The sequence below is a fragment of the Emydura macquarii genome, unplaced genomic scaffold (assembly GCF_026122565.2).
Source record: "Emydura macquarii macquarii isolate MOO-44397 ecotype Brisbane River unplaced genomic scaffold, CSIRO-AGI_Emac_v2 contig_719, whole genome shotgun sequence".
NCBI lineage: Eukaryota > Metazoa > Chordata > Testudines > Chelidae > Emydura > Emydura macquarii.
Window position 1 is genome coordinate 17,614,311 of NW_027130856.1, and position 17,545 is coordinate 17,631,855.

Sequence of the window (17,545 nt, forward strand, 5' to 3'; positions counted from 1 at the left end):
TGCAATTAGGAACACCTGTGTGGCTAAGATATCTGGGGGCTCCCATAACACTAGAAGCATTAGAACTTCCTTATGCATTAACACAAAATAGGGTAATAAATATAAGATCTAAAGTACAAAATTATTTCTTAATTAACGATCTTCATAAGATTAAAAAAACTGAAACATACATCAGATATCAACCAATGTTGGCGATTTCATGTTAAATAAAAATACTGTTACCTCTTTTTGTTGTACAGATGATGACTCAGCCTTCCATTGTTTACCTATGCTGAACTCATTTAAGTCTTCAGAGGAAATCTCAGATCCTTTATACCAAGCTCTTGGGCTTTTATATTGCTTTCCCCTCTGACTCAGATGGTTTTCCTGCTAAAGATAATCTTAGATGTGTTTATTTTATTTTCTCTTTTCTCTTTGGTGGCAGAAGGATGGCATACATAATTTTAAAGTAGAACTCTCCAAATGGAGCACAAAGCACCTTGAACTGCTCATTTTCTGTATCTCTATTTTTACAGAACAAAACAAAGGGAGGAAAGTTTTCATAGGTGAACTAAAATAGGTTTAGGAACCCACAATTCAGCCAGGCTTGATCCAAAGTCTACTGATGTCAATGGAAATCTTTCCATCTGGACTTAGTGAGGAACTCAGTATAACTATAAAAAAAAAAACCAATGAGAGTTCTGTGGGACTTTAAAGACTAACAAATTTAATATTTGTAGACATAAGCTTTCGAGAGATGCCACAGAACTCTCATTGTTTTTGCTGTATACAGACTAACACGGATACCCCTCTGGAACTATTCAGTATAACTATGTAGCATCATTCAGGACCATAAGGGGACAAGGCCCTGGCTGGGATGATTTAGTTGGGGTTGGTCTTGCTTTGAGCAGGGGGTTGGATTAGATGACCCCCTGAGGTCTGTTCCAGCCCTAATCTTCTACGATTCTATGATTTTAGAGTCATAGTCAGGACTCCATAGTTAGAAGGGAATTGCAAAAATTCAGACAAACAAAGAAATGTGATTCTATGCACTATAATATAATAAACAAAAGTCTGACAGAGCCATTCCATTCTTAACCCATCCATCTTGTTCTAAAGATTTCTGGGACATGCTGATAGGACAAAAAAAGGAGAGGCCTCCTTGTTAAAAGTTCACAATTTGAGCCTTAACACTACGTTCTTTATCCATCAAATAAATTTCCTCTCCGCCAGGTTACTGATGCCAAACATAGATTCATAGATTTCAAAATCAGAAGGGACCACTATGATCAGCTAGCAGAAACTCCTACCTAACTCAGGCCACAGAATTTCACCCAGTAATTCCTGCATTAAGCCAAATAGCTTATGATCTGTCTTTCAGAAAGACATCCAATCTTGATTTAAAGACTCCAACTCATGGAAAATTTGCCAAACCTCTTGGTAAGTTCTTCCAATGGGTAATTATCCTCACTTAAAAAAAAATTGCACTTCAGTTCTGTTTTGAATTTTTCTAAATTCAACCTTCTGCAGCTGCATTGTGCTATGCTTTTGCTAGCTGCATTATAGCGCCTGTAGTCTCAAACATATTCTCCCTGAATAAGCTTGTTACCTGTTTACTGTACTCCATTTTTGTGAATGTGCTTGACTTATTATCAGCTTCTTCATTGTCCTCACTATCAGACTCCACCTCAGCAATAGGGACGCGGACAAACACGTTGGGGTTGGTGATAAAATCTTCAAGAATGCTAACTGAGCGATTGTCTCTAGTTTTCTCAGTCACATTGTTACTGTAATATTCTTTACAATTCTTCTCCTCTTTTCCAGTCCCCACGCATGTGTTCTTGGTAGCCAATTTCATTTTCTTTTTGGTGGCTTTCTTTGGATGCTTGATCTTTCCACAACAGTAATCCCATGTTGCATGTTTCAACAGGCGAAGTCCCCTGTGGATCCGAGCAAATGCAATCTGAAGACTGTTCATCTCTTCATCATCTTCTGGTGTTTGAAGGTTATCAGCACTGAAGGAGCTGAGCAGGAGTGCAATGAACAGGTTGAGAACCTGAAAATAATTGAAGTGAAAAGAAAACCATGGCAATATAATTTTGAAGTTTAAATAGAAGGCTTGAAGATTACAGTCACTTTCTAAACAATTTGTTCTTAATGCACCAACCTTAACAAGACAAAATGAAATTATTATTGTTCAGCAAATTATTTTTCATGAAGCATATTTGGCTCTCAAACAGTATGTTTTCATGATCCTCTAAAAATAAAAAACAAAAAGTATATTTTGTGTGGCATAAAATGATGGCCTTATCCCCAATACAGATCGGTGTATGAAAATCACACAATTTGATTGCAATATGTTTTTTAAAGTTATAATAGTAAAGGTAAATTAATAATAAATTGTGGTCATGACTATATAGTTAAGATTGAGTGGAACTTTACTCTTCAAACAAGAATTTAATCTTTTTATTATGTTTATTATGGGTGATGTCTGCATGCGCCCCAAAATTACAGCATTTACTCTTTGAGTATTGAATTAATTGTCTGAGCATTTACAACTAAATCCATTAATATATGGATTAAAATTAAATAAAAAATGTAGCACTCTATGTCAGCCTTTTTTTGTCTTAAATGTTTCCAATTCATATATTATCTATCTACACAAAACTTGGAAGAGAGATAAATCTTGAGTTAAAAAAGTCCAATCATGGAAACACACACGTACAGCATATAAACAATCTTACCTTGGTCCTGTAGTGATACATGGAGGGGAAAAAAATTAAACAACTCTACTCTGTCTTTTTAAATCATTTTTATCTAATTTGGATCCACAAGCATTAAAATGCATCAATGATTTTTATGATTATTGCAAGGCACCACTATAGGGTAAAGTTTGGTTATTTAACTGTGCATTTCCATATCTTGATATGTTTGGATTTCCTTTAAGTTTATTATTAATTCTAAACATTCTCAGTTTATAATGTTTGTTTTGGGCATGATTGCAAAATTATTGTAATGTTTATTACCTTTAAACTACTGTTATGCACTCTCCAGCTTAACATATTTTTCTGCCAATAAATTCTAACAGTATCAGCTGTGATGGATTAGTTGAGAAGTCATGTCAACTGAAGAAGGGAAGGTTTTGTGGCTGCTGGAAGGATGTTGAAGAGAAGAGGGTCAGAGAGACAGGGTGTCTGAGGGACCCAGGAAGACTATGGCATTTGGAGGGAGTTCACCCCGTGTATATTGGGACCCACCAGGTGCTGCAGCTTATGAGGCCTAGCAACTGAAAAACCGTTAACATTTGCCTCAGAGTCAGTGTCTCCTGGGAGCACTCCCAAGTGCTGTAGAAGGAAAAAAAGTGTTTTTGGTGTATCACAGCATTCCACCAATTCCCTGAGGAGGAGACCATTACAAAAAGTTACTGATATACATAATTATGCGAACACTGTTCCTATAGCTGGCCAGAATTGGTAAAAAAGAGCTGGAGATGATTTCTGTGGTAGAGCTATCACCCTCTGTATTAGGCCAAGAGCACAGATTCAGCATAGTAAAGGATAGTGAAGGCCTGATTTTAGTCTCACAATGGTTTACTTGGGTGAAACTCCACCAGATCTGAGCGGAACTACTTTGGATTTGCATTGGGTCCAAAACCCACACTAAATAAGTCCACCCTTTCCTTGGTGTTTAAACCCTTCAGGTGCTGGTAGCTGGTTATCAAGTCCCCTACTGGACTTCCTTTAGCTGAACACCCATGATTATTTATCACGCCTTGCACTAGAAGAGACTGTCGTCCCCAGGTGGGTACCATACACCCCCTCAGGGCGCAAGCATAATTTTTTCAGGTCTAGTACAAACTTGTAACATGGGCCCTCTCCTGTATTACAAATCTCCAAGATTTGCAAATCTCACAAGATCTGGACAATAGATACATAGGTACAGGGAAATAAGTTTCCATAAATATCCTCAGGCATGATCTACAATTTAGCCTCAATTTTTTCCTCATGGTAATGAGAGTTGCAGCCTGGGCTGGGCTCCCCAAGGCCTCTGGACCCCAGTAAAGTGTACCCTTTTTTCCCACATGTGAGGACCCTGCACCCCCACACCCTGCTGCCATAAAGAAGAGCTCTGTGAAAGCTTGAAAGCTTGTCTGTCTCACCACAAGTAGCTCGTCCAGTACAAGTTATTACCTCACCCACCTTGTCTCTCTAAGTCAGTATATTGTACATGCAATAAAAAGAGAAAAATATCTGGAAACTCACCACTAGGTTTCCTATCACCATCGCCAGCAAGAAGACAATAAGGCATAATGGTTGCCCAGCTACCGCCATACAATCCCACATGGTCTCAATCCATTCTCCACACAAAATTCGGAATATAATCAGGAATGAGTGGAAAATATCCATCATATGCCAACGTGGCATGCAATCCTCACATTTTTTATGATAATGCACTCTGTAACATTTCCCAAAAAGTTGCATTCCTACTACAGCAAAAATAAAGACTATGATCGCCAAAACCAGGGTAAGGTTACCCATGGCACCCACTGAATTACCGATGATTTTAATAAGGGTATTCAAAGTTGTCCAAGACTTTGCCAGTTTGAAGACCCTCAGCTGTGTACAAACATAAAACATAGCATTAGACAAAAAAAGATTAGATATTCCTAATTTTGCACTGTTTAAAAATGGTTAAAAACATTATGCAGATATTTCAAACTACTCGAACACTATGAAATGTAGAGATTTTAAGTCAGTATACGATCAATGCAATATGGCCATATTGATTTTGCACATTATATCTCTGTACCCTTCTCTTCATCTGTGTGTTTTTTAGCTCATAGGCCCTCAACGTCAATGGCTGTTCCTTATCTATGTTTATACAGAATTCACCACAGTGACTCCACAATCCTGGTTGTGGTCTTTGCACAATTCCATAATATAAATATTTACCACTACCACTAGTAGCAATTTATTACCAGCATCCATTGTGAGTTTTTCAGGATAGCAAGTTGGTGCATTTCATTCTTCCTGCATTTTCACATCTTTAGAACCAGAATTTATGTTCCTGTTTATCATAATCTAGACTTTATTTCCATTTTCAATACCCAAATATTTACATACAAATGTCCTGAATTTTAGAGGTGCCAAGCACCCACAATTCCCATTGACTTAAACAGGAGTCATAGGTACTCAGCACCTCTGTAAATCAGGCCAAGGATCTATCTTGAGATTTTTAAAGCATCTATCACCACCACAGTATCACACACACTAAACCAGAAAACCACATAAAGCATATGCTTAATTTTAAGCATGTGATTTCAATGGCACTTCTTACATGCTTAAAATTAAGCATGTGCTTAAAGGATTTAGCTGGATCGGGGTATACGTGTTGATGTAAAAAGATAATTACTTATCTGTAATTCTTGTTCTCTGTATTTATAGAAGTTATAACATCTCATAACTCTTGGGATCTCTACCTCTGGCAAATGCCAGGTTCCACAGCCTGTAATCTTTTAAATAGTCAGTTCCTTTTGCCATTTTGAAAATAAAATGGTAAAAACAATAAAATCTTGTAATTCTGAGCTGGTGAATGATGATCTAGTACTATGCATTCAGAAAATAATAATAGAATCATAGAAGATTAGGTAAGTAATTTTCTTCAAAGTTAAATGTTATAATAGATCTCTACTCTTGGAGAATAACATTCTTATGGAATCTCACTGAAAAATCCTAATGAATCAATAAGAAAAAAATTATCATAAAGAGAAACCAGTAACAAGTATGATTGACAAGGTAGGAACAGTAGTGGTAGAGCAAAGGAGGAAATAAATAAATGGAAAAAATGTGTGCCTATATAGTTTATACATAGATACAAAAGATATTTCTTTGTGCATTGGGAGAAAATAAGATACCTTCAAATAAATCACAAATACCAGCTAAGACCCCAGGTCAGGAAAGCACATGTGCTGATGCTTAAATCCATCCCTATTCGAGAAAGCACTTAAATATGTTCCAGAGGCCGTGTTAGTCTGTATACAGAAAAAACAACAAGAGTTCTGTGGCACTTTAAAGACAAACAAATTTAATTTTAGTAGGCATAAGCTTAACTAAATGGACTTTGCTAACACCTGCCCTCCCCATTGTTGTTTCTTACCCTTGGATGTATATATATACCCCCTATTTGATTTCTATTCATGCATCTGATGAAGTGGGTTGCAGCCCACGAAAGCTTATGACTGCTAAAATTAAATTTGTTAGTCTTTAAAGTGCCACAGAACTCGTTGTTTTTACTTAAATATGTGCTTGTGAGTTAAACACCTGCTTAAGTGCTTTGTGGAACATGGATGATTTTCCTAAATTGGTGTCTAGGAGACATCCCAAAAACATTTTAATGAAGATGCATGTCATATCTTCCCTTGTCCATCCAATCCATTACATAGGCCACAGTCTTGCAAACCGTTACACACAAGAGTAACTCCAAGTCTCTTGAGGTGTTTAAAGTTACTTACATGCTTGAGTGTTTATAGGAGTGCGGCCTGAGGCCCAGATTCAGAAAAGCATCCATATTCTTTCATGTGGTCACTATAAAATAATCTAAGCCTGAGACTGTTTGATTTATTTGAAAGGCCCACACATTCTCTCTCTCTCAGGATAAGATGCCTATCTTTTCACAAGTTATGCGGAGTGCTTCACATGATTTTCTTTTTTTTTCAGCCATTCCTTTAATTTTGACCACATTTTCTCCTCAGAAGTTGCTTGCTTTGATGGTCTCTGTGACAGGCCGAAGAACAACTTGCAAAAGTGTATCATAGGAGAAGGAACCAGCTGACAACACCAAATATTGTTAATGGAGATGGTACAGTAGTTGCTGTTGTTATATTTAATATGAAGAACAGCAACTTTCCATTCCAAACTGAACTAAGGTAAGGATGGGGAAATCTTATGCATTTTGATGGATATATGAACCTGAAATACTATTTTGGGAATCTGTAGGATTTACAAAACAAGTTTGTGTTTGCAAACCATTTTCACCTTTAAATTAAAAATCATACTTTTTCCAAGGTTGTTTAATTTGTTTTTTTTTTAAATTGTTTCAAACTAAAAGAAGACTGTACTACAGTGTATGGATAGATAAACCACCCACCTCCCTAAAATCCATAAATGTGGTGATTATACAGTGTGTGTGTGTATGTATGTGTATATATATAAGTCTTTTTTATTAGAATTTTTATCCTCCATTTCTTCTTTCTCAGTTTCTTTGAATTTGATTTTCATTCTCTTCTACAATTTTCGCTACATTTTAACATTGGATTTTTCTTTTACTCCTTTCATTCCATGTTTTAAAATGATCTCACAGTGAAATACAAATGCTATATTAGTTTGTCAAACTTTCAAATGGGTTTGATATTAGACAAAATGAGCTTCCAGTTCCTAATCTGAGGATTTAGAAATTAATTTTCATTGCACTGCATGGAGGAACTGAAATCCTCTCTATTGTATTCATATAAAAAGTTTTATGAGACTGAATATGTATGAGCCATTACCAGTTTGAAGGAACGAAAAACTAACAGGTTTCCTCGTCCTTTTCTTCCTTTACCTTTGGTTGGTAAACTCAGGTCAATTAAGCTTAGGGTGACAATTAAGCTGTCAAAAATATTCCAGCGCTGCTGAAAATAATAATAGGGATCTAGAGCAATGATTTTCAAGATCATTTCTGCAGTAAAAATTCCAGTAAAGACCTGTGACAAAAGAAACAGTAAGTCATTTCAGCCTAAAAGGTATTGTGAGCACATCTTCTCTCTAGGCCCTCCCTTAAATATAGTAGTAGAGGTATAGCTATGTCAATGAAGTCTGAACAGCAAACCCTAATTTTATCAAGTATTACATAACACATTGTCAACAAAAATTCTAGGCTTGTCTGCTCTTATTCTAAAGGATGTTTAGAACAACTGTAAAACAAGAGTAACATTTGGGAATCTCTCTCTCTCATTACTCTCTCTCTCTCATTACAAGAGGTAAATTGCTTTGCTCACCCATTCTCACCTCCTACTCAATGACTGTCATTAGCCCTCAAGTATCCGGCTTTCATCCACCTCCCCCATTGTTCTCTATGCACTTGTATATCTATGTTTCCTATTTACTGTATCATTCTACCTCTGCATCTGACGAAGTGAGCTAAGTCTCACGAAAGCTTATGCCTACAAAAATTAAATTTGTTAGTCTTTAAAGTGCCACAGAACTCTAGTTGTTTTTGCTGTATACAGACTAACACTGCTACCTCTCTGGAACTGTTCTATTTGGGAATTCTATATCCCGGAAATTAACAGAGACAAAGAATGAATTAATTAATCTTTCTTTCTTACAACCATTCTTTGTATCCTGGGTAGAAATATCCATAAATTCATTCCTGATGTCCAGAGGGGTAACCGTGTTAGTCTGTTTTTAGCAAAACAGCGAGAGTCCTGTGACACCTTAAAGACTAACAAATTTATTTGGGCATAAGCTTTCGTGGGCAGAAATCTGCTTCATCAGATGCATGAAGATATCAAATGTCAGAATTCACTTACCATGTTGCCTACGTGAATCATGGATTTTAAATTTCTTGTCATTTTATGGTGCTCTAGTGCCATGAAGATAGTATTCATCACGATGCAAAGAGTAATAGCGAGGTCAGTAAATGGATCCATTACAAAAATTGTCACTTTTTTCTTGATTCTCAACCACAGTGGACAACAGTCCCAAATAAGATACTTTAGGGCAAAGTCTTTCAAGCAGGGAGGGCATTTCTGTTGCGATTCTTCAAGTTACAAATGACAAAGAAAACAAAGCAATAACCAGGTAATTAATGCTGAGCCATGTGGCTAGAGAAGAACTGCAACTAATGAAAGCACAGAAAAAAGCCCCAAGCCCCATCAGACCTTTTTCACACCCTTTCAATCATATCACTTATTTTCTATGTTAGGCCCTCTCTCCGTCTTCCACTCATTTTAAAGACAAACCACAGATCAGTGAATTAGTATTTAAACTCATTCTCTTCTGATAAGGCCTGATTCGAAGAACTTCAACAGGCTTTGTATCAGGACCTTATTCATCTTAGACATACATTCATATTGTCAACACCATTGAAAAAACATGACTGGGATAACACCTTGTTTCCCGATTCACCAAGAAATATAAAAATTAAAACTACTTTTGTGCTTTCTCCCCCATTTGTATATTTTTGTGTGTAATATCACTAATAACCATGCTGAATGCAATAAATAGCTCAATGACAGATTAGTGCCAAAGTGAAACAGTATTACAATTTGGTTAGGTCTAATTCACATGTAATCGCTCCTGTATTTGCAAAAGTTTTAGGTTCACTTACAGCCTAAACACCAGTGGCAAAACTCAACCCATAAGTAATGTTTATTAAGCTCCAAATTGCCAGAGGATTTGGACAGTGTTGTTGAAACTGGAAGTAAGATTAACAGCTATCTTGGAGGATCTCACTGAGTGATGGAAAAAAAGGGGTGTGATTTTTCCATCTGGCATATCCAATGCATTTGAGTGAAAGGATGTAAGCTGCACTCTTTCTGAAAAGGCTGTATATTAAATTACAACAAACAGCTGCTGGGCTATTTTTCCATTGTAAGCAGATGTAATAACATTGTTTTATAGACGGCTACAGTGGTTCCTTTGTGTCAGGCTTAGAGGGAGGCCACTCTGACTTGCTGAGTCAGACGACACATCAAACTTAATTAGCAGTCTTAGCCCAGACTGGTTTGCTGGCTAGGGCAGACAGTAACCACAGGCAGGGCTCCAATCCTCTGGGCAGGACAGAGCAATAAGCAACTAAGCAGTCTGTGGCCTAGTCTCTTGGCTAAGACAGACAGAAAATCTGGTCTATAGTTCCACAGCCTTCTGCTGGGGCAAGACATACGCAAGGCACAGGCCTTCCAGCCTAGAATGAGTGGGTTGCTATCCAAGGGGTGGGATCGGCAGCAAGGCAGGGGCAGGGGGATCCAGGCCCACCCTACTCCACCAGGTCTCAGACCAGGGCCCTAACAGTGGCAGGGTGATCCCGCCACTGGGTCAGCAGGGATCCTGCCAAAACTTGCTGTCTCATATTGTGACAGCACAACCTGACTAATAATGTCTGGTTCCTCTGGGCTACTTCCTACTACAGTCCATTGGTGTGGCTCCTGTAGTCTGCGGGTCCTCAGACTCCTCGGGGCAAGTGATGGATGGCAGTCTCAGCAACTCTTCCCCACTCTCAGTCTCTTCTGGGGGCAGGGCATCACACAGCTTAGGATCTTGCCCTGAGTCCTGTAGAGGGTTAGAGATGTCTGCCTCTTTCACTGACTGTGGCTCAACTGAGCTGCAGGGCCTGCCTCTTATACTTTGTCACTCCTCTCTGCTTCTGGCACAGGGTGTGGGACTGCCTTGGCTCCACACACCAGGGAGGGTGCAGTGGTCCATCCGGTATCAAGTTCAGCGGGAGGCCACTCTGTCTCACCATCTGTGAGGATAGTCCAGTCCCTTTCTCCTAACAGCAAGAAAAAAGTCCTCATTCATGTTGTTGTTACCGGCTCGGTGTTATACCATGAACACATAGGGCTGGAGGATGAAAGACCATCTCATCAGCCGAGCATTGATTTCGTTCATAGTGTTCAGCCATTTCAGGGGTATGTGGTCTATCATGAGCCTAAAGAGGGCTCTGAGGAGATGGTGGCAGAGGGCATTCACTGCCCATGTCACCACCAGGGCCTCCTTTTCAATGACTGAATAGCTTCACTCTTGGCAGAGCAGTTTTCAGCTGATGTACACAATGGGGTGTTCTTCCCCATTAATCTCTGGGAGAGGACAGCCCCAAGTCCCATTTCTGAGGCATCAATCTGTATAACAAATTCTTGGGTGAAGTCGGGGCTATACAGCACCAGCTCCCAGAGCAGCTAGTCTTAGAGAGCCTGACAGGCTCCCTTGCATTTGGCTGTCCAGAGTACCTATCACAAACTGTCCTTCGTCAGGAGCTCAGTCAGGGGGGCCACAATCAAAGCAAATTGGGAAAAAAAAAACAGGCGATAGCCAGCTAATCCCAGGTATTATCATAAGAACATAAGAACGGCCTTACTGGATTAGACCAATAGTCCATCTAGCCCAGTATCCTGTCTTCCGACAGTTGCCAATGCCAGTTGCTTCAGAAGGAACAAACAGAACAGGTAACCATCAAGTGATTCACCCTTTGTTGCCCATTCCCAGCTTCTGGCAAACAAAGGCTAAGGACAATTCAGAACATGGTTTTGTATCCCTGCCCTTCCTGGCTAATAGCTATTGATGGACCTATCCTCCATAAATTTATCTAGTTCTTTTTTTAACTCTGTTATAGTATCGGTTTCACAACATCCTCTGGCAAAGAATTCCACAGGTTGACTGTGCATTGTGTGAAGAAATACTTCTTTTTGTTTGTTTTAAATCTGCTGTCTATTAATTTAATTTGGTGACCCCTACTTCTGCAATGCCTGGACGTTGCCCATGAGGGGGTTTTCTCATCTGGCCTCGCCCAGGGTGTACCCAAGATAGAAGTTCTCTTGCCACCTGATCTGACACTTTTTTGGGTTGGCTATCAGTCCATCTGTACAAAAGGCCCTCAGAACTGCCACCACCTGACTGAGGTGATCCTCCCAATGACTGCTGTACACCACCATGTCATTCAGATATGTTGCAGTATAGGCGCCATGGGGCAGCAGCAGTCGGTCCATCAAGCTCTGGAAGGTAGCTGGGGCCCCATGGAGATCAAAGGACATCCGGGTGAACTGATAGTGCCTGGTCAGAGTAGCAAAATCTGTCTTTTCTCTGGAGTTTGGGTTCAGTGGGATCTGCGAGTAGTCCTTCATGAGGTCAAGGGTTGTGATAAACTGAACTTCATCCAGCCAATCAAGTAGCTCATCGATCCATGGTATTAGTAAGCACTGAATTTCAAGATGGCGTTTACACTCCGAAAATCAATACAGAATCAAAGGGTCCCATTAGGCTTCGTTACCAGCATAATGGGACTGCACCACTCATTCTGGGACGTTTTGATAACTCCCAGCTCCATCATCACCTGGACCTCCTTCTCCGTGACCTCCTGCATTCATCATGGGAGGGGTCATCTAGTCTCACAAACAATGTTCCCCAGACTCATCAGGATGGTGTGATGGACAAAAGTGGCATGGTCCAGGAGAGCAGCAAAGGTCCAGAGAAGGCCTTCAGTAGGCTGCAGGCCTGTTTTTGCTGCCCCCTGTGAGGGTGTCTCCTAGTTGCGGCTCTTCTGAATCTGCCAGTATGGGGACCTGGGGATCCAGGTCTGGCTTGGGGCAGTATGGGGCAATCAGCAGCCCTTTGCACTCTCTACATGGCTTCAAGAGGTTGACATGGTAGAACTGGCATTTATTTCATTGATCTAGCTGCAGAATTCATAAGTAACAGGGCCCACCCGGAGGATCACCTTGTATGGCCTTTGCCAGTGAGCCAGGAGCTTGGACTCATTGGAGGGGAGCAGGAGGAGGACCCTGTCACTGGATTCAAAGGTTCGAGCTTCAGCTCCCTTATTATAAATCCACTCAAACTCCTTGGGCAACCCGAAGGTTTTCCTTTGCCGGGTCCCTGGCATGCGCCAGGCACGTCTGCATTTAGAGTACATACTGAAAGAAACCCTGAGCCAATAATGGCGCATGTTCCCAGATCTCTCATATCAGGTCTAGCAGTCCCTGGGGTTGGTGACTGTACACCACTCGAAGGGGGAAAAATTAGTGGAGGACTCCAGCACCTCTTGGATAGCCAACAATGGGGGTGGGGATCAGCTGGTCCCACTGGCAAAATTCTTTTGGTGGGAACTTGTGGAGCATGTCCTTTAATATCCCATTAAATCATTCTACCAGCCCATCAGTCGGGGGGTGGTAGATGGATGTCTGTAACTTCTTAATCCCCAGTAGCTCATAGACCTAGCGGTGTAGCTGAGAGGGGAAGTTCGTGCCCTGATCTCTGAGTACTTCCTGGTGTAGGCCTACTCAGGTGAAAACCTTCAGGAGTTCCCCTGTGATGGTCCGAGCAGTGATGCTTTACAGCTGGATGGCTTCCAAGAACCAGGTGGCATAATCCAAGATGACCAGGATGTATCAGAATCTGGCCATGCTCTTTGTGAGGGGTCCCACCAGGTCCATCACAACCCTCTTGAAGAGGTCACCAGTAAAGAGATCAAGGGGGCTTTCAGCACCTCCTGTGGGGCCGGAAGTTGGCATTTGGGGCACAAGTTGCAATAGCCATTTATCTCCTGATGCACCCCGGTCAAAAAAACCTGAAACGGGCCAAGACTCAGGCCAGGGTTTTTTCATGCCCTAGATGGCCTGCTGCAGGGACATCAGGGGAAAGCTTCAGGAGAGCATGCCGGTGACATCAGGGCACAACTAGCTGGGTTCAAAGCTCTTGAATCTGGATTCCCGGTTGACATCACAGAGGCAGTCATCCATCAGTTCGAAATGAGGCTACTGATTCATTCACTGGGGCTCTGTTATCACCCTGTTGACATAGGCCAACTACTCATACACCTGACTGAGTGTGCTGCCTTCCCTTTGGTCTCGACAGAAGTCTGCTCTTATGCTGAATGCCCCCTCATCAGTCAGCAACAGAGATTCAGCCTCTCCATCTGGACAGTCCTGGTCTAACATCAGAGTCAGCAGGTCATCCAAGTAATAGCCTTCGTCAGGCTCATCTTCAGCACTGAGGAGGTTTCCATCAAAGGTCCCTCTGTGAACCCCTGCCAGTCCCACCCCAGGATAAGGCGATAGGCGAGTCTTGGTGCGAATCCTACTGTCATAAACTGGTTACCCCAGTCAGCATCAGCAGGATGTGGTCACTGGAGTAGGGCTTCATGTCACCATGAATGCACTGGATTACCCCGAATGTGGGGTCAGACGTGGGGGTGAGTCCTTGACGTATGAGGATCTGCCCACAACCAGAGTTGACAAGGGCGATGACCTGTAGCCCACCTATGCTCACGGGCACTGTGACTTTCGTGGCGGTCTGCTTGTGGGCATAGGACTCCCCTCTGCAGACTTGTCCAATGCTGCAATCCATTAGGGGCCACTCCCACCGCAGATGTCCAAAAGAGCCGCAGGAGAAACAGGGCCCAAGCTCTGAACGCCCAGGCCAATTTTCTAGATTTGGCAAGTGCACCAGGGGGCCCGGTTCTGGGGTTTGGAGTCAGTAGTGTAGATGGTGCGGCCTGAACCCTTTGGGTGTGTACCCAATATGGCTCTCTGCATGACCAAGCAGTGCCTCCTCCATCTCCATGGCTGGTTTTGGCAGCGTAGTGTCCTGCTGCCAACCCACAGCCAGAGTCTTTCCCCATTGCAGGGAAAGGCTTCAGCAGCAGGGAAAAGCTCTGGTGGGAGGAGACAGTGGGGAAAGGCTTTGTTAGCTCCCCACTACCAGAGCCTTTCCCCACTGCCTTCCCTGCCAGAGCCGTTCACTGACAGGGGTAGTTGCACATCGCAGTGTGGACGCAGCCTGCTTTTCACTGTGAAGTGTAGATATACATACCCTCCATACCGCCACCAGTGGTGTGCAGTGTCGTCATAGCCTTTGATTATGATCTTTCAACCAGTTGTGCACTCACCTTATAGTAATTTCATCTGGCCCACATTTCCCAAGTTTGCTTATGAGAATGTCATGTGGAACTGTGGCAAAAGCCTTTCTAAAATCAAGATATATCACGTCTTCTGCTTCTCCACTATCCACCAAGCCAGTAACCCTGTCACTGCATGGCAGTGTTCTTAACAAATCCATGCTGGCTATTCCTTATAACCTTGTTATCGTCTAGGTGCTTACAAATTGTAGGATGCACAGGCAACATTAATTCTGGCATGTCCTTACTGAAGCATTTACAAAGACTCTATTTATTTTTTGTGGTTTAAGATTTTGATGTTTCATATCAATATATGATTAGGTTTGAATTAAAAAATTATGAGAAATGACTTACCATCCAGGACGCTGGTAATAGTACTGACTGCCCCAGCTGCCCTTTGTCTTTGAAGTGGCTCCTTAAAATAGTCCATTGACAGATAATGGGGCAAATGCTTTTTGCTCACTTCGTCACATAAAGGGGTCTGCTTGAAGAAGTAAACATGGTTAGTAACATAGCACAATACAAAGTGAAGTAAGAATCAGACAGAGATAGCTGTGGAAATTAATATGAATGAGGACATGGCTTTTTTGAGAGAAAATTAACAGCCATTTAGAATGAGATACAAAATGAAGGCCCGAATGGCTTGTGGCCATGATGATTCCGATGGTATTTGCATTCCAGCGTTCTGAACAAATTTCAGTTTGGTTAATGAGACAGTGCCTATCTAAAACGCCTCGTTGATCACAGTATTCTGCTTTCACTATCTTGAACTAATTTATAGTGTTTCTTTTTCAGACTCAAAAATGGATGCCCTGTTTTTGCTCAAATTTTTCTTATTTAAAAAAAACAAAAACAAACACCTCTGGGCAAAGACCAGACCTAGAAAGTTTCCATTCCCAAGATAAATGTTTGAAAAAGTTATTAGCAATTGAAAAAGGGAGTTTGTAATGGAAACAGTTAGGCAAGTGTAACTACAGTTGTCAGAAGCATGTCACCTATACTGAAGTCATGGGACCAATTTCACTACTGATGTAAGCAAGTGCAATTTCACTGACATCATGAAGTTGTATCTTTTTATTCAAGTGATGAATTTGGCCCATGGTACTCACATTGGTCCAGATTCTATTTTCAGCTTCACTGGAATAACTAGATTTCAAATGGTGGAGCAGAGAACAGATTTTGCTCAATAGTTCCTATTTATTGTGTTTTAGTGGATGTTTGATAGTGTTAAGGTATCTAAAGAAACCATGGAAAACTTTATGCTTCTGGAGGAAAACATAAATATGAAGTATATTTTTTTTAAATTAAATTTTTTATTTTTTTTTTAAACCAAATCACCTATTCTAAGGTTTGTCATAACTGGTGGACACAATAATCTTTGAGAAGTTGGTTCTGGACGGTATACCCTGGTGTTTTCTCTTCCCACCAATGAAACCACGCCATTGTAACCATCTGTGCAGTTCCACTTGCCATTCTGCTTGAAGTTGCAGCAGAGCTGGCTGGGAATTTTCTGACAAAATAGGGTTATGTCAGAAAACACCAATTCATCAAATCTGAAACGTTTTGTTGAAACATGTCAGGTTTGATGAACCACAGGTAGGCTTTCAATGGAATTCTGACTGGTTTCTGCCAGCTTACCCGATGAATTGTTGGGGACCCCAGGCTTCTTCTGTTCATAATTCTGGGGTATCCCATTATGTGGACTTCCCCAGGGACAGAGATGTTGTGCTTCAATGTTCTGTGGCTCCTGGGAAACCCCACCATGTGGACTGCCCCGGGTGCAAAGACCCCAAGGCTTCTAGACTTCCATGCCAACTAGTTCTCCAGGCTGCATAAATCCCACAGCCTGATGTGCCAGCTTCCCTGAGTCAGATAGTCTGGAGAAGCAGCTGGCCTGGGAGTTTAGAAGCCCTGGGATCCCTGGCCCCATGGCAGTTCGCATGGTGGGGCTTCCCAGAAACCATGGATGGTGGAATCCCTGGCAGCTGCTGACTGAAATTTACATGAATCATGTTATTTTCAGTCAGCAGCAGCCAGAGTCCCAGGGCGCATATCTCATTTTGGAAACACCAACTGTCAGTATTTCCAAAACAAAAAAAATTTTATGGACTTTCCACTTCATGGGAAATGTCAAAAAAATGGGTTTGGTCCAAATCAAATTGAAAGCAAATTTTGAAATATCAAATTTCCCACCAACTAGAAATTTGGCCAATTCTAGTTTGGAGCAGCAGAGTCAGAATTATGTCTCATTTCACTTTGCACACTCGGTTGTTTCCCCCTACATGTAATCAACAGCATTGGATTTCACTGTCCAAAGCACTGCAGATCTCATCGACACCAAAATCGGTTTTAGAGCCAACAGCTCAGCAGGTATCTGGAAATTGAATATGCTTCTATGGTTGAGCCTGCATTTCATTTGGTTTGCAATGGGACGACAAGTAAAGACCAAGGAAAACCTAAAAGTCTCAAAAAACGAAAAAGGGGAAAATGGCATACCATCATGCAATACATTTCTTGGGAATGATAAAGATTTTGATTATCTCAATCAACAATGGAAGGTCCATAAATCCAACTTTAAATAAAATCACTCATTAAATTATTTAATTTAGATTTCAAATGACAATTATGGAAATGGTAATCTATGTTACGGAACGTTAATTAAATTTCAGTTCCAATGCAGTTTTGCTTAATTTCCTAATTTTTCATGGAATGTTAATATATTTTAAAAATCTACATGTTCATGAATATATTTCTGTTATAGCAAAATACTGCAGTGAATGTTGATAGCACCCTTTTATTATATCTTCTCTGCTTTCATCCACATATAAATGTCTCAGAAGCTTTTCTTTTTCATTGAAATGTTATATGCTTCTTTCTCAGTTGAAATTTTGTTTTAAAGACCAAAGAAGCAGATGCT

The 17,545-nt window shown here is 41.0% G+C and overlaps 1 protein-coding gene across 1 annotated transcript in view; it reads right to left on the minus strand.

Annotated features, from left to right (window-relative positions):
* LOC137149269 (sodium channel protein type 5 subunit alpha-like) overlaps positions 1 to 17,545 on the minus strand; it is an 83,399-nt gene that overhangs the window by 39,298 nt on the left and 26,556 nt on the right. The window contains 10 exon segments of the mRNA XM_067542783.1: positions 223 to 366; positions 1,589 to 2,035; positions 4,242 to 4,595; positions 7,526 to 7,720; positions 8,549 to 8,787; positions 14,983 to 15,109; positions 15,959 to 16,109; positions 16,844 to 16,925; positions 16,928 to 16,990; positions 16,993 to 17,092. Of these exon segments, the coding sequence (XP_067398884.1) occupies positions 223 to 366; positions 1,589 to 2,035; positions 4,242 to 4,595; positions 7,526 to 7,720; positions 8,549 to 8,787; positions 14,983 to 15,109; positions 15,959 to 16,109; positions 16,844 to 16,925; positions 16,928 to 16,990; positions 16,993 to 17,092 (1,902 nt within the window).